This window comes from Ovis aries, chromosome 1 (assembly GCF_016772045.2).
Source record: "Ovis aries strain OAR_USU_Benz2616 breed Rambouillet chromosome 1, ARS-UI_Ramb_v3.0, whole genome shotgun sequence".
NCBI classification, from domain to species: Eukaryota; Metazoa; Chordata; class Mammalia; order Artiodactyla; family Bovidae; genus Ovis; species Ovis aries.
The window spans coordinates 21,191,219-21,219,124 of NC_056054.1; the positions used below are offsets into that span (position 1 = coordinate 21,191,219).

At 41.0% G+C, this 27,906-nt stretch overlaps 1 protein-coding gene across 4 annotated transcripts; it reads right to left on the reverse strand.

Moving 5' to 3' along the window:
- Nucleotides 1–1,102: 1,102 nt before the first annotated feature.
- On the reverse strand, nucleotides 1,103–27,855 carry ATPAF1 (ATP synthase mitochondrial F1 complex assembly factor 1). 4 transcript variants are annotated; one of them, XM_027969663.3, is made up of 9 exons: nucleotides 27,529–27,855; nucleotides 23,851–23,959; nucleotides 18,842–18,886; nucleotides 18,159–18,221; nucleotides 15,184–15,234; nucleotides 13,989–14,036; nucleotides 11,664–11,759; nucleotides 8,502–8,609; nucleotides 1,103–2,171 (listed from the first exon to the last, which is right to left on the reverse strand). In XM_027969663.3, exons 1-9 carry the CDS (start codon nucleotides 27,852–27,854, stop codon nucleotides 1,977–1,979), a joined length of 1,041 nt encoding a protein of 346 aa, XP_027825464.1. In that variant the 5' UTR covers nucleotide 27,855; the 3' UTR covers nucleotides 1,103–1,976. The 4 variants fall into 4 exon arrangements, with proteins under 4 accessions (XP_027825464.1, XP_027825471.1, XP_027825480.1 ...); XM_027969670.3 differs by lacking the exon at nucleotides 15,184–15,234; XM_027969679.3 differs by lacking the exon at nucleotides 11,664–11,759.
- Between the last annotated feature and the right edge of the window lie 51 nt (nucleotides 27,856–27,906).

Here is a 27,906-nt window from a genome sequence, read left to right on the forward strand (position 1 = left end):
AGATGCAGAAACAGAATTAGAGAGTTTAAATAATTTGTTCAACATTTAGAGCTAATGAATCCCAATACTGAACCCAGATTCACTTAATTCTAAAGCCTGTCCATGTTTATAACACCACACTATACCAGGGGACTGATTAATTTGACAATTTTCTTGTCATTCTTTGCCAGATCTTGCTAGCTAAATATAAAGCACCACCAGAGGGTACTTTGATCACATCTGATGTAACTGACCATGGACAGACTCTTCTCTGGCAACCAGGGATTTAGGGCAAAGCTGGGAGGAACATAAAATGAGCAGTCAGTTCCGACTTATTTCTTCATCATTTTCTCATCCTCTGGTAGAGATGTTATGAAAGGTACTAAGGCTAAGGACTGGGGCCACCTGGAGGGGAAAAGGAAACCTATCTATGAAAGTAATTCCACTGAACAGCAAACATTCTTGGGACTCAAAACATCCAGACTCGTTTCCCCCCGCAAAAACAGAAAAAAGAAATGTCAGGACAAGAGGCCTGAATCTGCATTAGGAAATAGCTCAACCTTTAGAGAAATTGTGAAAGACCAGTTAAACAAACACTGTCTCTTTCTACAGACAGATTCAGAAGTACAAGAAAAGAAACACAGCTCAGAAAATAATGGGAAGTCCAATCCCATTTAAAGGACTTGGGGACAAGCTCAACCCATAAAAAATCTCCAGTAATAAATGAAACACACATAAACTGCAAATCCTGGTTATATTCCCACACACCATGCTCAGCGTTGTCCGCCAGACCACTGGCAGGAGCAGCCAAGTGGAACGTGTTAGATGAAGAACAGGAAAGACATTGTAATAAAGGTGGCTGGCAACAGTGGTGGGGTAGGGGGTACTCTGAGGCCTCGTGTTCAGAAGTCTGGTGTGCTGCTGCCGCCCTCTTCTATCACTGAGCTTGGAGCCACAACAGGAACACCATAAGCCAAACCTGAGTTTCCAGTGCTGGAGAGCTTCTCCTTCTTCTTTTTTTTTTGTTTGTTATTTTAAGCAACTGCTGAGTCCAAAGATGAGTTTTGATGAGATCAGCCCACAGTACAGACACAATGGACAGCACAAAGCTTAGATTTCACTATTTAGTGTAACAAAGATTATAAGCCAGACTTTATTTTATTGCTACATTTTCCCGCACACACAATAGGGTACATTTGCTTCCACCTACTTTTTCTATTAATATAATACTGGCATGGTTTAGAGTTGTTTAAAAAACAAAAAGCAAATCTGGATTGATCCTCTCTTTACAGAATAGCTGATTTATTTATACTGCACCAACTCAGCCCCTCCAAATACACAGCTTCCAACAGGCAGAATAGTTAGAGAAGCAGGTGTCACAAATTATGGTTTAAAAATATGCAGGCAGCAGGCACTGTACCTGTGCATTTAATATACCTGAAATCTGCTGATACTCCAAACCAGCTATGCAGCAATTCTGGGAGCATTGAGATAGACGCTTAATCCTGATGGCAATATGTGGTTGTTCGAGAGTCTAACTGGGTTATGCCTTTGGCTAGCCAAGTGGGAAGAGTATGCAAAGACCATGTCTAACGACAGCAGGTCTTCAAGCTTATTATCCTGTCAGTTTATAAAGGTGAGGAACTAATTATTAGGAGCTGTGCAGTCAAAATGGCCAGAGAACAAATATACTCCTACAGTGCATATAATTAAGTCAAACATCTTGTGGATCCCGGATTGTCTCTGGATGTGATCGCAAACACTTGAAAAGGAAACTTCAAGTATGCTGGGAGACAGTTATCAGAATGTTTGGGTATCTTTTTTCCTGAATATCAAGTAACAGGGCTCACCTCCATGTTACTTCTTGCAACAAGCACACAGGGTGACTCCATAGAGACAGCTCATTATAGATACTGAGCCTTCAAGAGTTCAAGGGGTGGGTAGGCTCAGTACTATCCAGGGCTGAGCAGAAAATTCTGTAAGCCAACCTGACATCCCTAAGTCTTATTCTGGTTCTGAGAACATTTCAGTCCAGCTCCAAGTCCGCTTTGCTCCAACTCAGCGATGACAGACATATACTTGAACTCATTCGGTCTGAAGTTGAAGGTCTCCACTAACCCGTAGGTCTCTTTTCGATCAGTGGCATAGAAGAGCTGCACTTGGTTGGCCATGCACTGTGCCTCAGCAACATTCTGAAAGGTAGAAAGAACAGTGAGGTCCCTTCCAGCACAGGGCCACACAGCTCTGTGTCTAAGGCCTGTGGCAGGTGAGGCCCTCGCCCAGGAGTCACTGCTCTCAGAAGGCTTCCTGACTCCCTGACATCCTAAGTCTTGGTGAGGTACCCCTTTTCTGTGTACTCAAATTAGCCTACTCTTCCTCTAGCATTGTATGTATCATACTATATTTTATCTGTCCTTTGTTTCCTCTTTCTCTTTTTCGTCTGTCTACCCTTGTGTGAATTCCTCACAGTATGAGCCTGTTTTACATCCCTTCATATAGTGAAATCTGGTGAATACTTGCTGATAAATTAATGCAGATGTTAAAATTTCCCTCTTAAAAAAAAATTCCATCTTCATTCAGTTCCTTAGTATATCTCAAGGGGAAAAAAAAGAGCAATAGTTAATCAGCTCTCCAGCTCTAAGAACTAAGTTTGTGAGTTGGTACTAAGGCTTTGACTAACCAGACATACTCTTGAATAAAACCTATTCCTCATACCACTTCAGTTAAAAAAGTGGTGCCAAAGCCAGCTGCAGCTTAACAAATTGTCCACAAAGTCTGTGACATCCTTTTCTTTCTCTTGGGCCACACAACTTGTGGGATTAGTTCCCCAACCAGGGAATGAATCCAAGCCATCGGCAGTGAAAGCATGGAGTCCTAACCACTGGACTGCCCAGGAATTCCCCACGACACTCTTTCTTCCCTGTGAGAGAGCCTTGTTTCTCTTTCCTTGAGTGATGGTTATACTTAGTGACTTGCTTTCTAACAAATGGACTAAAGTGGAACGATGAAAAATGACTTCTGGTATTCAGTCACAGAAGACATCATGGTTTCTGTCTTGCTATCTCAAATCACTTGCTTTGGAGAAAATCAGTTTCCATGTCATGAGGACATTCAAGTAGCCTACGGAGAAGCCAATGTGGCAAGGAAATGAGGTCTCCTGCCAACTGCCATGCCAGTGTGGTCAGAGGTGGATCGTCAAGCCCAATCAGCCTTCAAATGACAACAGCGCTTTCCAATATCTTGACAGCAACTTCATGAGACTCTGAGCCAGAACCACTCAGCTATGCTGCTCCTGAGCTCCTGACACAAAGAAACTGTGAGGTGATAAATATTTATTGTTTTATGTCACATAGTTTTGGAGTAGTAATTTCTATGCAGTCATTTCTAACTAATCCACAGCAAGGCCCCAGGAAAGAGAAGAGGCCACCTTCTCTAAAGCTCAGGAGCAGGAAAATGGTGACCTGACCACTCTGTAACAGAAGTGAGATCAAGATACAGGCTAGACTCTTGAAATCTTACAAAAGAATTACCTCAAAAACTCTTACTTTGCTTCCTATACATTCTCTGATCAGAGGCATTTATTCATCATTATAATGTTCACACAGCCAAAATCCAACCCCAAATGATAATGGAAAATTCCTACTAAAACTGTCAAAAGTGTGCTATGTCTAGCTACAGAGTGATGAAAATGGGTTTATAAATACCACAGGCTGCTTCACCTCCATTCCCTCCCATGGGTTGCAGGTCATTTCTCATAAGCAGGCACTGATCTCTGAGACTGGATCTTCAATCAAAAGCCATTTTCCAAATCGCTGGCTATTTCAAATTAATAGAATTTTAGACCAGGAAAGGGCCTTAGAGATCATCTAGTCCTCATTTAATGGACCAGGAAACCAAAGCAGATGAGGGTTAATTAAGGATGGACTCAAGGTCATGTGGCACGCAAATGGCGGAGCAAGAACCAGATCTCTGGACTCCCAGGCTGGTACTCCCTCCACGTCACCCTGATACTATTTCCGGTGGGGCACAATAATTAAGGTTGATAACTCTACTTCATCATTTTTACCTTTTAAATTCAAACATGTCTCAAGGACAAACGATTTTTTAAGCAAGTGCATAATCTGAGGCAGATGTCATCACTCTCTAAGGCTCTGAACTGTAGGGACTGTGACAGTTAACTTTTATTTGAGGCTTAGGATGGTGGAGGTAAGCGTAATTTCAGTTGTGTTCATTCTAGAACAGTACTGTTCAAGCTGCAGAGTCCTAGGGCCTCTGTGGAGGTGCCTCAGTCCCTTCACCTCTCTTTCAGCTGTTATATCCTGGGGTTTTACATAATAAGATTTTGTGTGGATAAAGGACTCTGACCACTTGTTTGAAGACCACTAGAATGATGGGAAGAGAGTTAAGACATGGAGAAATGTCTCTCACGGAGGATTACGGAAAGCTCTCCTGCACCCCAGCCACTGCCGACTCATTCGCCCCTTGTCTTTTATTCCCTTAATTCTCGACATGAAACAGCAGTCTCTTCCCCTTCCAAGACCCAAGAAGATAAACGTATTAATTCCCTATGCTGCTCAACAAGGAGGTGTATTAACAGACCTGATTCCTTCCTCTCTTTCCATCTTAATGGCTACAATCAAAGTACCAAGTCTTGCCCATTTTATTCCCTATACGTTTCCGAGGTTATTCTCTCTCCTCCTTCCCTACTCTGCTCTGGGTAAGGTCTTTACCACCTCTTGCCCAGACTACTGCAACTGCATTTTAAATGATCACACTGACCAGGCTAGAACTAAAAAATGTTTAGAAAGCAAATACTTAAGGTTAATGGTCTCAAAATCCAACTCTCTATGGGTCAACTCTTCATCTTTCTGTGCTCACAGGATAAAGTCAATCTTCTGAACATAATCCACCAAATTCCCTTTTTTAATATATCACTGACAGCAAATTGTAATATCCCAAGTCATTTTGTGCTTCCTAGCTTTTCCATATTCCATTCCCACTGTCTGGAACCTTCCCCTCCCCACTTTATACTGCTAAACTCCTGCTAATCTTTGAGAGTCAGTTCAGGTGTCATTTCTTCCTTCTTCTGGGTCAGGAACACTCCCCCTGACCCCTCCAAAGCTGCGCATGTCTTTATCCTAGCACTTACTACATTCCAATGAAATCATCTGCTGACACACGTGGAACCAAATAAGGTTTTAAATACTATACTGAATTTTCATCATTAAAATTAATCAGCTTAGAAGAGACCTATAGGTTCCATGTATTTCTATTTGCTTTACTGTATTTGGGAACACAATGCCTAAAGTATAAATGTATGCATGAGTATGCAGGGGATCATATATTTATATTACATTTCTAGGTTTCCCATCTCTGAATCATGTATCTCTACACTAAATTTTAACATGTCTGATTCTGTACTACACTGGAAACTCACAGGTTGATTTATACAAGGCAAATGTATGTTGTCTAGTATGCTGTTGAACGTTATAAGACTAGGTAGCAAATTTTAATAATTATGGGAACCATGTTTGAGACTACTAGAGGTGGTATAAATGCTAAAGCAGAAACAGTCTCTCCTCTGACCTCTAGAGTCCACATCTAATATGGTTAGATGTGATGCTTTGCTGAAGATCAAAAATACAAAACCATCTCTGTGTCACTCACTCCTGTCTGTGGTCAAGTTTTACATTTTATCATTATTGGTAACTACATCCCCTCCAAGTCTCAATTTCAAAATTCACACTTTGTCTACTATTTCCTATATTTAACACTCACTCCCAAGTTCAAAAATCCTTCAACTACACAACACTGTAAAGTAACTATACTTCAATAAATTAAAAAAAGAGAACAGATCACAACTAAATACAGCAATAAAAATTTTGCAAGTAAAACAAAAACAAAAACAACAAAACACCTTTTACCTCAAGCAGGACTCACGGTTCTTACTGTCTCTTCATCTTTCTTATGTTTCCACTGCTCTCTTTACCCAACTTGCACTTCATTGTCAATAACTACAGTAATTTCTTTGCATTCACCTTTAACTTCCCGGTCCCTGTCTTACTTCATTACATCACTTGGCTAAACCATAACCCTAGGTAAATCCAACTCTCAGTCCTTTATCTCTGTGCTTGTCATTCCCCACAGACATTCTCTCTTCCTTTTTCCTAGATCACACGTCGGCAAACACCTTCTGGAAAGGGAGAGACCATTAATATTTTAGGTTTTACGGCCCTACAGTCTCTTGTTGCAGCTAACTCAACTCTCTGTTGTAGATGTAAAGCAGCCATAAATAACATGTAAAGATAAGCATGGCTGTGTTCCAATAAAATTTTATTTACACACTTTGAAATTTGAACTTCATATAATTTTCACAGGCCATGAAATATTACTTTTTTAGTTTCTGTTTCTTCAATTACTTAAAGATATAGAACACATTCTCACTTCATGTTCTAGACAAAAATTTCACACTTCCTCTTTTCTATTCAAATGTCCAACATCTATTTTTCCATTCCCACTCTCAGCTAATGATTTTTCTTTTCACTAAGCAATCTGGAGAGAACATCTTACAAGCTATCATTACCCTCTATCCACTAAACTGAATGTGTCCGTATATCCTGGCTTCTCTCTTGCTACATTTCTGGCAAAGATTAACCCCTCATTCCCAAGATTTACCCATTCAAAACACCACTTCAACAACTCTCTTTCTCCTGTATTTTCAATATTTTCCTCTTTACCCGACCTTTCCATCAGCATATACATACAAGGCTCTCATTTAAAACAAAACAAAAAACCCACTCTCATCCCCACTTCTTACACCCTATTCTTTCCTTTTCTTCTCAGAAACACTCCTTCAAAGACAAATTTATGCTTACCTTTTCTAATTTCTCTTCCCAACCTTTCCTAAATGTACTCCAAATACGCTGTCGTCCTATCCCTCCTTTGAAATTGCCCCCATAGAGGTCCCCAATGACTTCTAATAAATTCTCAGTCCTCATCTCACTTGCCCTACCAGTGTGAGCTGCCGGCTCACCACCCCTATTCCCTGAAACACTTTATCTTAGCCTCCAGGGGATTCTCCCATCTTAGTTTTCCTCCTACCTCACTGATTCTTTCTTTTTCATCTTCTTTGCTGATGCTTCCTCATTGCTCCAGGGCTCAGTTCTTAGACCTCTTCTCTTTTTAACTTCATTAACTTCCTTGGTGATTTCAGTCTCATGGTTGTAAATAACAATCTGTATGCTGACAACTCCCATCTTCATCTCTCCAGTTTGGACCTCTCCCCTGAACTTCAGACTCATATGCCTAACTGCCTATTACTTGGATTATCTAATAGGCACCTCACACTTAATGTGCCCAAAATTCAGTTCCTGATCTTCCTCTAAAACCTGCTCTGCCCACAGTCTTGTCTGTCTCATTAATGGCAACTCCATTCTTCTGGATAGGATTTTGGGTGACTTCCAGTTGAGTGTGATGAGTAGAAGGAAGAATGGGAGAAATGAGACTGATAACAGACAGGACTAACAGACAGTGAAGGAGATCTCAATTACGCCCTAGACTTGGGGCTTACTATTACTATGTGATACTAGCTGCATACCATCACTTTTCCCTTCCCTATATGCAGCTGGTAATAGAGGGACAGAAAAAGGAAAAATCAGAGGGTGTCATAATAAAGAACCTCAGGAGAAAAAAGGCACTAAAGGGCCCACTATCTTGAGGACATCCTGAACTTAAACACTGCTGGATAAATGAGAATGAAATGAGCAAGGACTAGACCAACAGGCTGAACAGCAATCGTAAAACTGCTCCTGGTCCTGGACATACACAGAACAAACACAACAGACATCATTACCTACAGGCACATGGTCAATGCTCTATCCCAGGAAATGGGAAAAGAGGAAGGAAAAACACTATGTATGACGAAAGCTGTACATGTGAACAGTGTGAAGAAAGATAACAGATTAAGAACTATTTTAAACTTTGAACTCTTTTGTACACTTAAGAAGCCATTTACTTGTCCGGAGCCTCTTACACGAAACCCCACAGGCCAGATGTGTTTTAGAGTTAGAATTATTGGATTTTAGAAAGATAACAAATGCAGATACCATATAACTGTATTATGTAACACTCATAATCCATTATTATTTCCCTTGTAAAATGCATGAATATTCTACACCGAGTAGGATTAATAAGGACTATCAGTGGCCTCACATCAAAGTGAAGTGACAGTGAAGATACAGCTATCAGGTAAGTTCAAATCACATAAGGTTTGGTGACCAAAGGAGTTATGAAAAAATTTTGTGGTCAGAGCTTTTGGACTTTCAAATTGTGAATAAATGAATGAGAATTTGTACTAACTTCAATTCGGAAGAGCTAAAGCAAGACAAAATTACTGTCAATTTAAGTAAGAAACAGGTATGTTTCTTATGTTTGTCTTTGGAATTTTACTTCTCATGAGGTTTGGCAGGAGAATATGTTCAGGGCCACCAGATACATGAAAAAAGGTAAAAGTTGATTCTTACCAGAAATGTGGAATCCATTTCTGCTGTCATCAGCACTATGCCCTTTTCTTCCTTAAGTTCAGGGTAGTGATATAAAATCAGCTGGCTGGCTGCAGCTTCCCCTCGGGTCTGCAAGGAGGAACACTTATCAAGACTCAATAAGGTACCACCACAACAAAACTGCAATTTCACAGCAATAGACAGTCTGGAGGAAATTCTGGCTCTTAACAGTCCCTTGGGTGGCTAGTGAGTTGGAGGATTGGTACGTGGGGATGGTCAGGTTTGCCAAGTCACAGCAAAACTGACAGTTTGCACAGTGTTATTTGTGTCTTCAATTGAAAAAGGTTTGGCTTTTTTCCCAGAAAATGTTTACAGTAGGCAGTGAATCCTTCATCATGGCCATATATTTAAAAACAAAACGACACGAGCAGCTACCAAATCAAGTTCTAAAGAAAGCAATATGCCTGTGTAATTGCCACTTTTATGGACTAGTGCATTTCACAGTTGAAATCTACTCCCCTTGGCTGGCTCTGAAGACTGAGCTCTTTAAAGCTGTAGCAAACAGCTGGAGAGTTTGCACATGGGCCAGATTTGTAATGTGCAGTTTTAAAATATAATCTGGGTGGGAGAAAGGGGGGAAAAGAAGAATTGGTACATCATAATTTCATGAAGAATGGACAGGGCAGTGGTTACCAGACCTCAGCTCAGACTAGGAAGAGAGGCTGGGTTCAAAGCCTAAGCCCTCATACAGTGTAGGAGGAAACAACCATACATTCAGAAGATCTCTGGGTTTCATCTTTAGGATTTCAGAAAAAGTCCTTTTAATTATCAATGTGAAGTCAAGTGGGCCTTAGAAAGCATCACTACGAACAAAGCTAGTGGAGGTGATGCAATTTCTGTTGAGTTGTTTCAAATCCTGAAAGATGATGCTGTGAAAGTGCTGCACTCAATATGCCAGCAAATTTGGAAAACTCACCAGTGGCCACAGGACTGGAAAAGGTCAGTTTTCATTCCAATCCCAAAGAAAGGCAATGCCAAAGAATGTTCAAACTACCGCACAATTGCACTCATCTCACATGCTAGTAAAGTAATGCTCAAAATTCTCCAAGCCAGGCTTCAGCAATACATGAATTGTGAACTTCCAGATGTTCAAGCTGGTTTTAGAAAAGGCAGAGGAACCAGAGATCAAATTGCCAACATCCGCTGGATCATGGAAAAACCAAGAGAGTTCCAGAAAAACATCTATTTCTGCTTTATTGACTATGCCAAAGCCTTTGACTGCATGGATCACAATAAACTGTGGAAAATTCTGAAAGAGATGGGAATACTAGACCACCTGACCTGCCTCTTGAGAAATCTGTATGCAGGTCAGGAAGCAACAGTTAGAACTGGACATGGAACAACAGACTGGTTTCAAATAGAAAAAGGAGTACGTCAAGGCTGTATATTGTCACCGTGCTTATTTAACTTCTATGCAGAGTACATCATAAGAAATGCTGGGCTGGAAGAAACACAAGCTGGAATCAAGATTGCCGGGAGAAATATCAATAACCTCAGATATGCAGATGACACCACCCTTATGGCAGAAAGTGAAGAGGAATTAAAAAGCCTCTTGATGAAAGTGAAAGAAGAGTGTGAAAAAGTTGGCTTAAAGCTCAACATTCAGAAAATGAAGATCATGGCATCCGGTCCTATCACTTCATAGGAAATAGATGGGAAACAGTGGAAACAGTGTCAGACTTTATTTTTGGGGGCTCCAACATCACTGGAGATGGTGATTGCAGCCATGAAATTAAAAGACGCTTACTCCTTGGAAGAAAAGTTATGACCAACCTAGATAGCATATTCAAAAGCAGAGACATTACTTTGCCGACTAAGGTCTATCTAGTCAAGGCTATGGTTTTTCCAGTGGTCATGTATGGATGTGAGAGTTGGACTGTGAAGAAGGCAGAGTGCCGAAGAATTGATGCTTTTGAACTGTGGTGTTGGAGAAGACTCTTGAGAGTCCCTTGGACTGCAAGGAGACCCAAACAGTCCATTCTGAACGAGAGCAGCCCTGGGATTTCTTTGGAAGGAATGATGCTAAAGCTGAAACTCCAGTACTTTGGCCACCTCATGCAAAGAGTTGACTCACTGGAAAAGACTGATGTTGGGAGGGATTGAGGGCAGGAGAAGGGGACGACAGAGAATGAGATGGCTGGAGGGCATCACAGACTTGATGGACGTGAGTCTGAGTGAACTCCAGGGGCTGGTGATGGACAGGGAGGCCTGGTGTGCTCCGATTCATGGTGTCACAGAGAGTCGGACACGACTGAGCGACTGAACTGAACTGATTTACTGCTAGGGCTCTCTCAGTAATAATGTAGCCTCTCAATTCTCCCGAACATATTTCTATGGATACACTATCATTTTGATCATAATTATGTTTCTGGACCTTTTTCCCATACCTGTATATGAGCTTCAGGAGGGCAGTCTTGGCAGTTTCCAACACAACAGCCTAATGGTTAAGTTCACAGACTCTGGAGTCAATGACATGGAGTCAAGCAAACCCAGCTCTATGACTCATGAGCAGTGTGAACTAACTCCTCTAAGCTTGCTATTTCTTTTCTTTTCTTTCTTTTTTTAAAAAAATAAACATGATACAATTTTTAGATACAATCACAAGGGATAAAGTCATAAGAAAATTCTCATTCTGTTGTGTGCTCCCTTTATCCCAACTGCAAAGCTGTTATAATCCATTCCCAGATCTGGTCTACAAATAAAGACCGACAATCCTAGTGATTATCTCATTTAAAACACTTTCATTTTAAAAGCTTCAAATGCTTTGGATCAAACTTCTTAATCTAGTATTTGGGAATAAAACGAAGAAAAAGGAAGGAAGGATGGAAGCAAACAAAATAACATTTATGGAATGAAAAATATGCATCTAGCACTTTAGACAGTGCTGATTTGGTTAATAAAACACATGTTAAGACACAGAACCTACCTTAAGGTTATAACTCATAGGTACTGGATGGGGCCTAAAAAGCTAGCCCAACGAAGTATGACAATTCATCGGTGCTACAGCAAATGCTGTTGGCAGTTAGTATATATTCTGTGTCTTAAAGTCTTAGCAAGGGCTTGTAGTCCCACAGAGGGGGCTTCTTTCACCAAAGAGATGAAAGAAGGACACAGGACACCTACCTGAATATTTATAAGTGCAGTGAAGTGGAGTTCAGTACCTGTCCATTGCCCAACAAAAAACTCATAACCTTCCCTTCTTGGCAGTGCACAGAGAAACTGTGGGAAATGAATATACAAGGAGACAAGTGGATTAATAAAACCGCTTGCTCTATGTCCAACCACCTGTGTCATTCACTCCATTTCTCAACATTTGGTTTTTAAAACTTGTTGTATTTTGAAATTCATATGTGATAATGTAACACTCTTATACTTCCCAGCCCACCTAAGAAAGAATTAAGAGATTCACTGAAGCTGTCTATGTAAACCCATTCTAATTCCATTCTACAATGACAGCTAACCTGCATTTGCTAACCTGTCATTCCTTTCCAGGTTTTTATACTTTTAGTGTGTAAGTATACATCCATAAACAAGAAACAGTACTGTTTGCATGTTTAAAAACTTAAATCTTACCAAACTATATGTATACTTTTGCTACTTGGTTTTTTTACATCATATCATACTTCTGAGATTTACTGATGTTGATAAATATTATTAATTCATTATTTTCACTGTTATATGGAAATTGACAATAGATATTTACCACAATTTTACTCATCCTTTTGATGAACTTTTTGGTCCTTTTCAATTTCTAAACTTCCTCATGTTGCTGAATTAATTTTTGCTACAATTATAATAATCACTTCATATTCTACTATCTGAGGCTGATACTGAAGTATGGCTCTAATAACCGAGATGATTAATTTTATGCTCAAGATAAACTGGGGTGGAGTGGTACAGACTGATACCAGAACAAAACAAAGTATAATCCGCCAAATACGCATTAGTCATGGAATTGTCTCCTTACTGCCAACCACTAAGGCTCCGTTTTGTTATTACTAATATTAGATGAGATAACCGTAATGCTTACCTAATGGAGAAAAAACACTTTTAAAGCTTTCTTGAGGTATATTTGAGGTTTAAGTTGCATATATTTAAAGTGCACAATTAAAATAGTTTTGACATATGTATACTGTGAAACCACAGTCAACAGGATTACCACAATCAACATAATGAAGGTATCTATCATGCCCCCAAATCCCTTTGTAATTCATCCCTCCCTCTCTCCAACTGTTCCTAAGCAACCACTGACTCGGTTTCTTTCACTACTGGTCAGGCTTTCCAGAATTTCACATAAATGGAACCACAGAATCTGTACTGCTTTGTACACAGTTTCTTTACTCTTTCACCTGTGATAGATTTGGATATCTTCAGCCTCTGTTATTACAAATAAAGCTGCCATGAACAGCTTATACATGTGCATAAGTCACTGAATGAATGTATGCTTTCAGTTCCTTTGGGAAAATATGTAGGAGCAGAACGGCTGGGTAGTATGGTAGGTCATGCTTAACTCACAAGAAACTGCCAGACTGCTTTCTGAATTAACTGGTTTATTTCTGAACTGTCTACTCTGCTCCACTGATCTATGTGTCTGTTTTTATGTTATTACTACACTGTCTTCATTACTGTAGTTTTATGAAATCATAGTCTTGAAATCAGGTAATGTAAGTTCTCTAACTTTGCTCTTTTTCTTCAAAACTGTTTTGTTACTCTAGATCCTTTGGATATCCAAACAACTTTTTTAAATCAACTTGTCAATATTGTGTGTGTGTGTGAATTTCTTAAAAAAAAAAAGCTTATACAGATTTTGATTTGGATTATATTTTACCTAGAGCTCAATTTGGAGAGAAATGCCAACAATACTGAGTCATCAAACACAGTATATCTCTCCTTTTACTTAGATGTTTTTAATTTTTTCTCAGCAATGTTTAGAAGCATGTTTTGAGAATCTCAGAAATCAGTACAGACACCAAGTCAGCTGACCCACCTCACCTCTTCCCTTTCTCTTGTCTCCTGGCAGCTCACTACTCCAGCAACAATTTCATAATTCCTTTCAGACATATATAATCAAAATAGCATGGTCAAAACTGAAAAGAAACTGCCAAGAGAAGAGAAACTTAGAGGAGGTTGAAAAGATTAAGGTCTCGCGTGTTGTTTCCAACATTCACTTATATTCTTTTTTTCCACTTATATTAATAGATTAGGATTCATATCAGAAAGGGCTGAGATGTTTCAGAGAGCTAAACAGCCACAGACTTATTGGGCAAACCCACAAGGTTAGTTAGGGTTAAGGTTAAAACTCTCGTTTATCAGTACAATCAACATGTAAACACCTTTGTTAAATAACTATAAAATGTGTGATAGCGTGGAGCATGACGAGAATGGTTAGAAAACATCCTTGTCTGGCAGCACTGAGAAGCAATCCTCATATGGTCATCGGAAACTTACTGTTGGGCAGGACTGAGCCCGGTTCCAAATCAAATCAAACTTTTCTTTCTGCAGGGTTAGAAAAGAATAAAATTCAAAGACAAGAAAATAAAAAAGGCCATAATCACATTTAAAGTCACCAAGACTGAACTCCAGAACTAAAATACAACTAAAACAATCTCAAGTTGCATCATTTACAAACCCCTCTTACAACAGAGAGGAAAAACCAGATGCACGCTTTCTTATTCGGTATCAGAATTATGTGTGAGAAGTGGATACCCCAAATGCTCTAAACTCTTCAGGGGACTCTGCCAAGTGTCAGAGACAATAAGTCACCGAGTCTGTATTAGGGAGAGCTAAGAAGGCCTGCTCAAACAATGAGTCAGTATTAGAGATTTAAAATAACATGAAAAGCACAGGTTCTTTTGGGTGTTGAACTCATGAAAGGAAAGGGTATATATGTAAAAGAGGAAGAGAAAAAAAGATAGCAATACTCTCAACAACAACCAAACAGCCTGGCTTTATTTTTCCATCTGTACATTTTCCTCCTTAAACTTAACACGTGTAAGCTAGGTGTATATTTGTGTACTTGATACAAACTTAATCTAAAGCTACTTCCTTTTCAGAGAACAATTAATGAACTAGCTGGTAACCTATAACATTAAATGCTTTCTTCTGGTAGAAGGTGGCAGGACACTAAACCAGAAGTCAGCAGCATTCCTTCCAAGTCACAGATCTTCCACGGTCAAGCAGTGGCCCGTGACTATCTCCAAGGCAGCAATTTTGAGGAGGGAGATGCCTCAAAAGCTTGGGAAGCTCCAAGTCAGCTCAGGGATAGGTCACTTATAGACAAGAAGGGAAGGAAGGTATGCTTGAGGACCTGTCCTAAATTCCAACAGCTTGAGTGGAAAACACGAAAAAGAAATAAAAGACACTTGGAAATTGCTCAGCAACATAAACTTATACCATGCTCCCTTGTCAGAGAGTTGACTCAAAGAGACATTTCTAAACCAGAAAGAGGGAAAACAAGAGCCATAAATATACCATATGGAGCTCCCAATCTTTGGTGCTCAGGGCATAATAAAAACCCTCAGAGCTATAAATGTAGGTTCTCAAGAGGCAATAAACACAGGAACAATAAAAGCAACTGCCTACTAAGGGTAGAGCCCTGACCCTCGTGCTGTAACACTTTCATTTTCCCTTCCAAACTACTTACAGGAATAACTGCGTAGACTGTATCTTTTGCTGCAAAATACTGCTGCCAAATCTGTACAAAAAAGAGAGTGTCTGTGACCCGTCGGTCATCTTTTCAACCTGCACCAAGAAGCAGTGACAGCTTTCATTGCTCAGAGTAATATGTTATTTGATAACAGGGAAGAAAATCCAACGTAATACTTTATTACTTGTACATGATTACAAAAAAGATTTAATAGCATCTATGCTTCTAGATGATTAAACTGTAACTCTTAGTAGCAAATTCCTGTCAGAGAAACAGATTCTATGACCTTGTTAATCACTTCTTCTAAGACACGCTTTGTGTATAACAGACACATTCTTTTTTCCATATTTTCTCTCCCTAAACCCATAGCGCCCAGCCAATTGTGGGCCCTCTCAGAGAATCCAAAGTCTCAAGGTCAGGCAGATATGGGCGCAAATCCCAGCTCCTGTCATTTGTTGGCCATGCTACTTTGGGCAAACCATCGAAAATAACTAAATAACGACAATATAATCACTGATAAAACAGCAATAACATCAACCTCATGGGATTACTGTGAATTTGAAATAATTATTTGAAATACTAATTTCAATAATATTATTGAAAAAATAATTTGAAACATTATTTGAAGTAATGTTTGTACTTAGCACAACAGAATTACAATGCAAACCATAGCCAATGTGCTCTGAGGGCAACAAAGAGGCACTTAATCCGATTTAGGGTACAAGCACCAAAGGCAGGGACACTTGAACTATATCCTGAAGAATGATCAGGAGTTAGCCAGATGAATGGGGAGTCTGGGAAGACAGACAGGTAGGAGCGATGATAAGAGACATTCTGAGCAGAGAGTGACAAGCATTAGCAAAGGCACAGAAGTTAGGGAAGGCATCCGAGCCAATGTGATACCTAAGTGAGCTGGTGCTAAAGAATGGGTCACCTTCCTTTAGAGCTGCTCTGCTTTGTCCACATCCCCAAAAGCACGGGATGGGGGTAACCGAAGACACTAATCATACAGTGAGGTCTCACCATCACAAAGCACAGGAGGAGTATTACCTCCTAGGACCTGGGCAAGTCACCTCATCAATGCAGCCTAAGATTGCTATGCCTTTTTTTTATCTCAAAATACTGCCTCCTCATTTTAAGGACGGCATGTCCTGCTTATTTTTATTTAATTTATATTAGCAGATAGTTTATGAATCAACACTGAATTTATGAGACTGATAGATATTTCCTAACATAGTTGACCTTGGCTACTCAAAATTATTTGAATGAACACAAATTTGTATCTAAAAATATAGGTTGGAATGATATTTGTCATGTAATGGTCAGGCCTCCTGGGCCTGGCTTCTCTCTCTCCTAAAGGACATACTTGGTGTCCACTTTCTATTGGCACTTCTTCCCAAAGGCAGTTTGAAGTTTCCTGGAGACTTTGTATTAAGCATAAATTAGCAGAAGCTAGAACTCTGTGCTGTTCTCCTTTTATTTTCGTGTCTGTCTTTTCACTAGGCTGAAATTCCTTGAGAGGAGGGGTCCCTCATTTATTTCTACATCTGGCACAGAGGCTGATATTTAATAAATGCTTGCTGAAATGAATGATATAGGACCCAAGGACACCCATAGCAATGGGCACAACTTCTGGTAAGGGAATATGATGCAGACTCAAACAGACATGGGTTTGAATCCTAGTTCTATCACCAAGTAAGTTACTTTATCTCTTTAAGTTAATTTCCTCAGTTGTAAATTGGGAATAATAGTACCTACTTTATTTTTTTAGTTTTTTAAAAAATTTTATGGTTTTTTCTTTTCTTAGCTTCTTATTTATATCGGAGTATAGCTGATTAGCAATGCTGTGTTAGTTCCAGGTGTACAGCAAAGTGATTCCGTTACACATATACATATATTTATTCTTTTTTAAGTTATTTTCCCATTTAGGTTGTTACATAATATTGAGCAGAGTTCCCTGTAACAACACCTATTTTATAAGGGGGTTATGAGAATATAATGAAATAGTGCATATAAAGCACTAAGTATAGCACCTGACACACAGTATACCACTTTTAGTACTGATTCTCTCAATCTACCTAAAATACAGTTATGGAACTGTAAGGAATGCCAATAAATTGCCTATTATATTCTAATTCTAGAAAGAAGAATCAGACATGCAGATGTAAGTAGCAATGCAAATCAGGGTATATGGAATGACCAAACAAGTGAACAGATCACGAGTGCTTTGATGGGAGGTGTCCAGAAGGCTTCCTGCAGAAGGTCCTAAAATAATGGAGGACTCTGAATGTCAAACAAAGGAACATGGGAAGTCACTGAATTTTTGAGAGCAGGTTACTTCATAAGATTTATTTTTATTTTTTTATTTAAAGGCAGAAATATAGCATTTATTCTGTGCCAGGCACTGTTGCAAGTACTTTGTAAATATTAACTCGTTTGACTCCATGAAGTAAGTACTATTATTATGTCCATTTTACAGATGGGGACTCTGAGACCTAGAAAGGTTAACTAACTTATCAAAGTCAATCTGCTAGTAAGTGGCAGAGCCTGGACTTAAAACTGGCAGCCTGGTTCTAGAGTCTGTTCTTCAGCAATACACTATGAGCAGAACTTCAGGGGGACTGAATGAGGGAGGATATGACAGGGGTAGGGGAGGAAGAGAAATAAGAGCAAGGAAACCTATTTAGAAAGGTAATACAGTCACCCAGGGAGACAGCAGGGATGGTTTTAAATAAGATGCGGACAACAGGAATGAAAAAGAAAGGGGAAATGTGAGTTGATTAGACATACAGGAGTGAGACCAAGTTTTCTTATGTACTATTTTTCATGTAATTCATTACTTTCGCTTTCAATGATTGCCTTTCATTTTGGCTAGGAAGAGGTATCAGGAGACGTATGTCCATCTCTACTTTCAGATTGGTTCACAAAGCACATATTTTCATAAAGTATGCCAATTCATTTTCATTCATTACCTGTTTTATCTCTTCTGCAGTTTTGTCTTTCACCATCTCAATGTTGAAGATTGAACTGAGAGTCTGAAAGGAAAAAAGAAAAGGCAATTAACACCTACAACTGAAAAAATAAAACAGATTAACTCTATCTGTAAGCCTTATAGGAAGCATCATGTTAGGAGAGTAAAGCAGATCTTCAGTAAGTACAGAATGAGTATTAAAAAACCCACAAGCTCACAGAAGGCAGCCACTAGAGTCAGGCAGGTTTCACAGTTCTATTTTCAGGGAGTATATGCAGGGATTCCCCAAAAGTTTCACACTCACTCATGAGCAATGCAGCTTGCAGCTGGTAAGAGGAAAGTTCAGTTGTTACCTTTAATTTAACTGCTATTCTATCAGAAATGGTTCCTTATTTGCAAGTTAAATGACAGAGTAAACATGTATTTATTTGATTTTTTAAAACTATTTCCTATAGACAGGAAAGGTATCACTATATTTCCTCTAGCACTCCAGGACCCACACTATGTAGTAGTCATAATAAAACCATTAACACAATCATAATGAAAATTCATAAAAATATTTCTAATCTCCACAGTTAGAAAAGCACAAAAACACTGAACCACAGTACATATGTTCAAATATGCAGTCTCTTGTTACAGATGTTCCACATGACTTCAGACTTGGCTATTTAATTAGAAACCTACCTTGTCCTTAGTGAATCCTCTGCTCACAGGCTGTTTCCCCAGTGTCTGAAATACAGGATGGGACAGGATATTATTTTAAAAGACCACCCTCTCTAGATGAGCTGCCAATACCTCATTTAGTAATGAGGCACCTAAGAACTCACTTCTCTCCACTCTATATAGTAACTGTTCTAAGAGTTATTGTTTGTGAGACAACTTTTGACTGATTCTGAGATGCAGAGACGAGAAACCTCTTTGTTAGCAAACACCATCTACTGGTACTGAGAATCCATTCAATCCCTGGATGAGGGACTCCTTCCCAGAACAAGTCTGCTTAGGTTTCCTGTGCTCCACTTCCCAGTGAGCCACCGAGGAGATGAGAAATGGAATGTCTTTTCCAAGCTGCTTCTCTTCTGTGACAGCACTTCTGAAGGCAGGCATCCTCAGCAGACTATCGAGTCTTTTCCAGTAATCCATATTACAATGTATTCCCACCCTCAGATTAGACTTCCCCTCACAAAAGGCCAAGAAAAACTGAAAGTGATTATTTTCTCTCCTAACTCACTCTCAGATAAAGGCCACAGCAGGAAATCCTATCTGGAGTTGTTTCTGATAGTAGGGATGGGTTATTCTGAGTCTTCCATTCAATTTCTCAGCTCATGACAATGTTTCAGAGAGCATAATCCACACCTGGGAATCTGAAACTGAAACATACTTCCTGCATTAAACTGTGCTTTTCATTACTCTGCGCTTTAATGAATTAAAATCTTTCATAAATGATGTCTGTAGAACCAGTACCTACAAACTAGACAAAAGCCTGGTATAGACAAACCTACCGGATACACCCTATGGGCCAAAGTTTCAAGAGCAATTAAAGAAACATTTAAAGCATCTCTACTACAGATGCTTTGGAAATCTATGGGGACTTTTTGTTGTTGTTGTTGTCACAATAATTGACTGGATGGTTATACCTGCATTTATTGGAGGGGCAGCAGTGACAAATGAACTGCAGTTTTGCAGGTGAGTTCTACATAATGAAGAATTTTTTCCCTCCTCTCATATAACTTTTCAATGTCTAGCTAGACCGAACTTTCTCCTTTTCTTCCTCCATCCATCCCTTCCTCTTCCTTTTTTTAAACAGTTTTAATAGTGAATTTTTCAGAAATGCAACAATATGTAACTTAAGAGAAGATTGTACCAATACTTTGTGGAATCTCATGAGAGTCACTGATAACAACACTGCTATTGTTTGGGAGTTTTTATAATCACCAACATAACACCTTGTACCAGTTGGCATTTGCTGTGTTAAGTATTCATGGCGATTTTACATAGAGGTAGAAGTACCTGATGACTGCATTAGGTTTCATAGCATAGTTGTGCCTAAGAACTTACATACTACTATCTGTATTTTTTTAAAAAAGAAACTTTATTAAAATTAAGGCACTGTATTTTTTTTCCCCTGACATTATATGGGTAGGTAGGTTCTATTGTCTACATTTCATTTCAGGGTAGAATAGAGAGAATAGAATAATAAATTAAATACAATTTATTACAAAAAGGGGATGTTTGGTGTTATGTAGTAGGGAACCAACGACTCAAAGAAAAGACTTTAGAAATAGAGCCATTAGTTATTAACCTTCCTCCAGCAAGAGAAGAAAGACAGTAACTGAACATTTACTTAAGAATTGCCATAATTTAAATTAAATCTTTACTTATTCTGCTCTTGTCATTATAAAGGTGAATTTCTAAGTCTTATTTCAAAAGGGGGCAAAAAGCTTTCCCATATAATATTGAGAGTTTATAACACAGTAATATTTCCAATAGCTATTAAGTTGTAATCTTGACACTATAAATGTTTTAGGAAATTACATTAGACAAAATATTTGTAGTAGAGTTGTTTGCTCACACAAAGTTGGAAACTAGATTTGTCATAAGAGGTTGAATTTGCTCAACTTTGTAATGATTAATCCATTAACTATTCTGATTCTAATTAACTCAGCCAATCATTAAGACTGAATGAACTCTCTTAAAATTTGGGATACCAAGGCAAAAAAGGGTGCTTCACAAGTGGCGCTGGTGGTAAAGAACCCACCCGCCAATGTAGGAGATGCAAGAGTTACAAGGGTTCGAACTCTGGGTCAGGAAGATCTCTTGGAATAGGAAATGGCAACCCACTCCAGTATTCTTGCCTGGAAAATTCCATGGACACAGGAGCCTGGCAGGCTATAGTCTATGCGGCCTCAAAGAGTCATTCACAACTGAGCAAGAAAGGCAAAAAAGTTATTTTCCGAGTAAAAGAAACACCTATCCTTTTACAATGTCAGTTCAGTTCAGTTCAGTCGCTCAGTCGTGTCTGACTCTTTGTGACCCCATGAATCGCAGCATGCCAGGCCTCCCTGTTCATCACCATCTCCCGGAGTTCACTCAGACTCATGTCCATCGAGTCCGTGATGCCATCCAGCCATCTCATCCTCTGTCATTCCCTTCTCCTCCTGCCCCCAATCCCTCCCAGCATCAGAGTCTTTTCCAAGGAGTCAACTCTTCGCATGAGGTGGCCAAAGTACTGGAGTTTTAGCTTTAGCATCATTCCTTCCAAAGAAATCCCAGGGCTGATCTCTTTCAGAATGGACTGGTTGGATCTCCTTGCAGTCCAAGGGACTCTCAAGAGTCTTCTCCAACACCACAGTTCAAAAGCATCCATTCTTCAGTGCTCAGCCTTCTTCACAGTCCAACTCTCACATCCATACATGACCACTGGAAAAACCATAGCCTTGACTAGACAGACCTTAGTTGGCAAAGTAATGTCTCTGCTTTTGAATATGCTATCTAGGTTGGTCATAACTTTTCTTCCAAGGAGTAAGAGTCTTTTAATTTCATGGCTGCAGTCACCATCTGCAGTGGTTTTGGAGCCCCCCAAAATAAAGTCTGACACTGTTTCCACTGTTTCCCCATCTATTTCCCATGAAGTGATGAGACCAGATGCCATGATCTTCCGTTTTCTGAATGTTGAGCTTTAAGCCAACTTTTCGCTCTCCTCTTTCACTTTCATCAAGAGGCTTTTTAATTCCTCTTCACTTTCTGCCATAAGGGTGGTGTCATCTGCATATCTGAGGTTATTGATATTTCTCCTGGCAATCTTGATTCCAGCTTGTGTTTCTTCCAGTCCAGCGTTTCTCATGATGTACTCTGCATAGAAGTTAAATAAGCAGGGTGACAGTATACAGCCTTGACGTACTCCTTTTCCTATTTGGAACCAGTCTGTTGTTCCATGTCCAGTTCTAACTGTTGCTTCCTGACCTGCATACAGATTTCTCAAGAGGCAGGTCAGCTGGTCTGGTATTCCCATCTCTTTCAGAATTTTCCACAGTTTATTGTGATCCACACAGTCAAAGGCTTTGGCATAGTCAATAAAGCAGAAATAGATGTTTTTCTGGAACTCTCTTGCTTTTTCCATGATCCAGCGGATGTTGGCAATTTGATCTCTGGTTCCTCTGCCTTTTCTAAAACCAGCTTGAACGTCAGGGAGTTCATGGTTCATGTACTGCTGAAGTCTGGCTTGGAGAATTTTGAGCATTACTTTACTAGCATGTGAGATGAGTGCAATTGTGCGGTAGTTTGAACATTCTTTGACATTGCCTTTCTTTGGAATTGGAATGAAAACTGACCTTTTCCAGTCCTGTGGCCACTGCTGAGTTTTCCAAACTTGCTGGCATATTGAGTGCAGCACTTTCACAGCATCATCTTTCAGGATTTGAAACAGCTCAATTGGAATTCCATCACCTCCACTAGCTTTGTTCGTAGTGATGCTTTCTAAGGCCCACTTGACTTCACATTCCAAGATGTCTGGTTCTAGATTAGTTATCACATCAACATGACTATCTGGGTCATGAAGATCTTTTTTGTACAGTTCTGTAGAACCCCAATTTTCCATTGTAACTGCCTTATTTCAGGCCCATGCAGCCCACATTTAGATATATTCTCCCTGGCTTTGGTCTCTCCCACTTGGATTTGTTCTGTGCACCAGCCTAGATTAGTATTTTTCAAATTGTAGGTTGTGAAATAAATTCAGTGGACTGTGGCCAAGGGTTTTTTAAAAGATGAAAATAATATTAAGAGTGCATTGCATGCAAGTAAGTATTGTTTTGTAAAAATTTTGTTTCAGTTATAATCATATACATATATGTGTAAAGAATTGCAATGTAAAATATATTTTCTACTGTGGGTCATGGTCAAAAAGTGCGGAAGCATTGCATTAGATTAATTTTCCTATACAAGTGTCCTTTAGTATCAGTCAGGGATTGGTTCCAGGACCCCTGAAGACACCAGAATGTGTAGGCACTCAATTCTTTTGTATAAAATGGTATAGTATTTGCTTATAAGCTATGCACATCTTCCCATACATTTAAAATCATCTCTAGATTACTTATAATACTCAGTATGATGTAAACTCTATATAAATAGTTATAAATACAATAAACACTAATAGCTGCCTGCAAGTGGCAAACTGGAGTTCTGCTTTCTGCAACTTTCTAGAGTTCCCCACCCTGCCCTTGAATATTTTCTTTTTTTTTTTTTCCTTGAATATTTTCTATCCTCTGTTGGCTGAATCCACAGGTGTGAAATCTGTGGATGCAGAACCTGCAAATAGGTAGTGTTGCTTGTACACAGCTTTCAAGATGTTTTTCTCCAGCTCTGATTCTTGTTTAAGGATAATAAAGGCTAATATGCATTAGGCACCTTTTCCTCCCTAATTCCCATAGCTGCTGTCATGTGTATCTTGCCTTCACCACTCGACTATACCCCTTGGAAGCAGAGATTATCTTTTTCATCCCCTTATATCTCCACCATGACTCTAATACCTTGCTAAAAAGAGCAGAATAGAATTTACAGATGGAAACTGAGCTGAGTAAAGATAGAGTGAGTTCAGTTTATCCAGCTGACCCCTCAATGAGACCATTCCCAGGATAAGGGTCAGGCATGGTGGTGCAGAGTACTGGTGCGCCAACAGCACCCTAAGGGGCAGGTCTTACCTTCTGTTCCACGCATTTGATAAAGTCACCTTGCTTGGAGTGCCCCACTGGCTGCTTCCTAAACTCATTGCGCTTCTCCAGTCTGGACTCAAAAGCAGCTGGGTCAGACCTGATCAAAGGTAAACAAAAAGTTAAACCACCTGGGCCTTTCTGGATTTTGAAATAAGAAAACACCATGTTTCACTTTCAGAGACTACGCACAGACATCATTTGTCTTAATTTAATTACCATGAGTACAGACCTACAAATCAAGAAAGTGGACAAAGAAATCCACTTATTCAACTATTTTTAATCCTCATGGAGCCTGTGTAACATTTTTCTCCTGCAGGATATTCCCTAGGGTGCCACAGGGCTTCACCTCTCAGGTACTTGGAATTTGAATCCTCAAGATGGGAAAGGTTACTTCGTGGGCATCTTTCTCGGTCACCTCCTCAGACAGGAATCCCACTGTCAAGCTATACCAGAACACATCTAATTCTCAGCCATCTTCCTTCCCTCCCCGACTTGGGCAAATCTCCATTCAAAGCCCTGTGATCCAGAGGCTTCAGGCAGCCTATTTTGCAGATTTAGCACCTGAGTTTCCCCTGATCCTCTCTCCAAATAACACATTGATGGAACATCAGAATTTGTCCTTTGTGTCAAAATGGGGCCGTTCTTTAGGCCTGAAGTTCAGGTTGGGGCTGCCATTTGTTAAGAATTCTTCAGGCTGTGTACGCTTTGGTGAAAATGTCATACAGGGGCTCCAGCTCCTGGGCCATGAGGCCTATAGTGTCATGGGTGAGGTCTGCAGGATCTAAAGACATCCTGGTCACTCCTGTGGTGGTGGTCTTCTCCATACAACTCCTTTCTGGAGGTGACATCGAACACCACCGCCTTCACCGCCATGTATTCTGGCAGATCTTTCTCCCCTCCAGGGAGGGCCAACTCCTCCTCGATGAAGAGTTGCATCTGGGGCCCCAGCTGGTAGGGTGTGGCATCTGCCTGACCAGGACCTAGGTCAGTGTTGCCAGTGAGTGGATGGAGAGGATGAGGGGTGGCCTAGGCAGCAAAGCCCTGTCGTGTACTCCACCTTGGGCATCTTTTATGACAAAGACATTCTAAGTCTCTGTCTAACCCTCTGTATCTTTCACCCTGCCAGGAACGAGAGAAAATATCTAGTTTTTTTTATGAGTACATGAAAATTGCTCTTATGTCACCTCTTAAGTTGATTTGTAAATCTTTCCCTACTGTGGACCTGCTCTTTGGACATGCTCGTTGTGCATGTCCTACCTATCTTGGGCCTAAAGCTAGATGAAATTCTGTAGCTCACCAGTGTAGAGTGATGCAAAAACTCAGGGGCTAGACTGGAGTGGGGTCAGCAGGGCACACAGGCTTGTCCTGCCCCTGGCTCACAAGGAACTTGTGGCTGGTGCTCCAAGAACCTGGGTTTAGTGAGCGTGCTCCAGCACTGGCCAATGAGGACTATAATTCCTTCTAAATTATCTTAGGAGAGACACTACCTGTTTGGTCCTGGGCCTCATGGCTATGCTCTATCTTGCCCGTTTCCTTAGTCTGGCACAGGTTCTACTGACTTTTTTTTTTCGGTCCTGCTTTCATTTCATACCTCCCTTTCCCTCTACTTCATGTTTTCTTTTTCTTTTTGTAGGCACACAGGTCAGAGAAGGCAATGGCAACCCACTCCAGTACTGTTGCCTGGAAAATCCGGTGGATGGAGGAGCCTGGTAGGCTGCAGTCCATGGGGTCGCTAAGAGTTGGAGAGAACCGAGTGACTTCACTTTCACTTTTCACTTTCATGCATTGGAGAAGGAAATGGCAACCCACTCCAGTGTTCTTGCCTGGAGAATCCCAGGGACAGGGGAGCCTGGAGGGCTGCCGTCTATGGGGTTGCACAGAGTCGGACACGACTGAAGCGACTTAGCAGCAGCAGCAGGCACACAGGTTTCCCTCCCCTCTCACTCAACTTCTTTTAGGACTTATCCCTTCCTGTCTCCCTTTCACTTATTCAACAAACTTGACTTGTCTCTTGCCTGTTGGTTAACTTGCTGGGTTCTTGAGATACAGAAATACATAAGAAAGAGTACCTACGTCAAGGAGTGTACTACCTAGCAGGACAGAAAGACAAGTAAATATGTACATTAGAGTGCTACCGGTAGTATCAGGAAAATTTGCTCAAATATTCCCAAATGGTTGAGGTGGTTTTATGCCGCTGTACCTTTTTTTATGCTGCTGTGCCCCTTACCTGGAACATCTGCCCCCAACACCAGTCTTTTATTCCTTTCTGCTAGGCCACAGAGCTCAAAGGAAGTTTTGGCAAGAGATAAAGCTAGGAAGACTGGCAGGTACTAGAGCACGAAGGCCTTTTATGGAACACTAAGGATATGGACATTATGCAAAAGTCAGGGGTGCCTTGGAAAGCCACTCTTCAGGAGGTAACAGTAGTGTAAATACTGACAGAAACAATTGAGTGAGGAAGGAAAGTAAAACCAATCATTCATTTGTTGGTGAATAAGAATGAACAGGAGCTCTGAAGTGCTCGAGAGTATATGTAGACTACACTTCTGAGATGCTTGTCTGTGAAAGCGACCAGTGAGAAAAGACTGAAGGGGAATGAAGCTCAAGAAGAGATTTTAAAAAAGACAAATACTTGAGTATATCTAAATGCTGTTGAAGGAAAGCAAAAATATTCATTTATCCTGTTATTCTTTCAAAGAAAGATCACTATAGTAGTAGTGACATGGACTGGAGGTAGACGGGTCCAAGACTGGAAGAGGGGAAGACTAGTGAGAGGCTGACAATACTCCAGATGAAGATGATGCAGTGCATGAAGGCTATGGAAGCAGAAATGATAGAATTCAGAGAAATTTAGGTTTTCCGTCCTAAGACAACCGCCTGCCCACCCAGCCGGGTTCTCTCCCAAGTCCCTTCAATTTTCACTTTTGATCTCCTTCAGCTATTCCCAGTTGAACTCTTTGGCTCCATTATGAACACCAGGGACGGGGGAGCCTGGTGGGCTGCCATCTATGGGGTCACAGAGAGTCGGACACGACTGAAGCGACTTAGCAGCAGCAGCAGCATGCCCCCTTATATCTACTTCTAATGTCCAAGACCTTCTCTCTAGAAGGTGGAGGGTAGTTTTAGGAACCTGGGATTCCAAGTCGGACAAATCCCAACCAGCTGCGTGACCTTTGGCAGGCCTCTAACTCTCTGATCCTCAGTTCCTCAACCTAATGAGGGTCCAACTGAGAACCAACTGCCACACTATTACTTTTTGATCTCCTTTCCTTGTAGTTAGGGTCCTTAGCTAGAAGCCTGGGACCCTGAGTTCTAGGTCAAGCTTCAGCTGACTCAGTATTTGATCTTGAGCAAGTCAAGTCCCTTCTCTGCAGAGCTCTAATTTCCCATTTCGATAATGAGGACAGGTCTCCCGGACGTGCCTGCCCCTTAAGGGCTGTCGTAAGAGTCGACCTTAGCGTTTTGAGAACTAAAGCAGAAAGAAAAAAAAAGAGCTGGAGTAGAGACTCCCAGCTCTCACACTAGCTGTGTGATCTTAGAGTGGGGACAGAAACAGAGGTCTCTGGCAGGGCTGCTGGAAGGACTGAGAGCGCCAGATACAGATACACCAGAAGAGCGGGCCGCGCGCCGCCCCACCTCCCCGCCCGCCGCCGGCGGGGCCCGCACCTGCGCAACTGCTGGATCTTGTCGCGGTAGCGGTCGTAGAAGGGGTTGGCCTCGAGCTCGTCCCCGACCCCGCTGCCGTCGGCTCCCCCGGCGGGCCGGCCCGAGCTGCGGCGCACCGGGAACACGCGCAGCTGCGCGGCTGACACGAGCCCCAGGCCCAGGGCGCGGCTGCGCACTGCGCATAGGCCGCGGTAGAGGCCGGCCACCTGCAAGACGGCCGGGCCCGCGCCACCGGCCGCCGCCAGCGCGGCAGCCATGGCCGTTCCCACCTCCTCCTCCTCCCCAGGCGCGTGGGCCTCGGCCCGCGGCCCGCGCGCCCGCTCCATCGTCCTCCGGGTCCGCCGCGCCCGCGCTTCGGCAACGAGGTTCCGCGCTCTC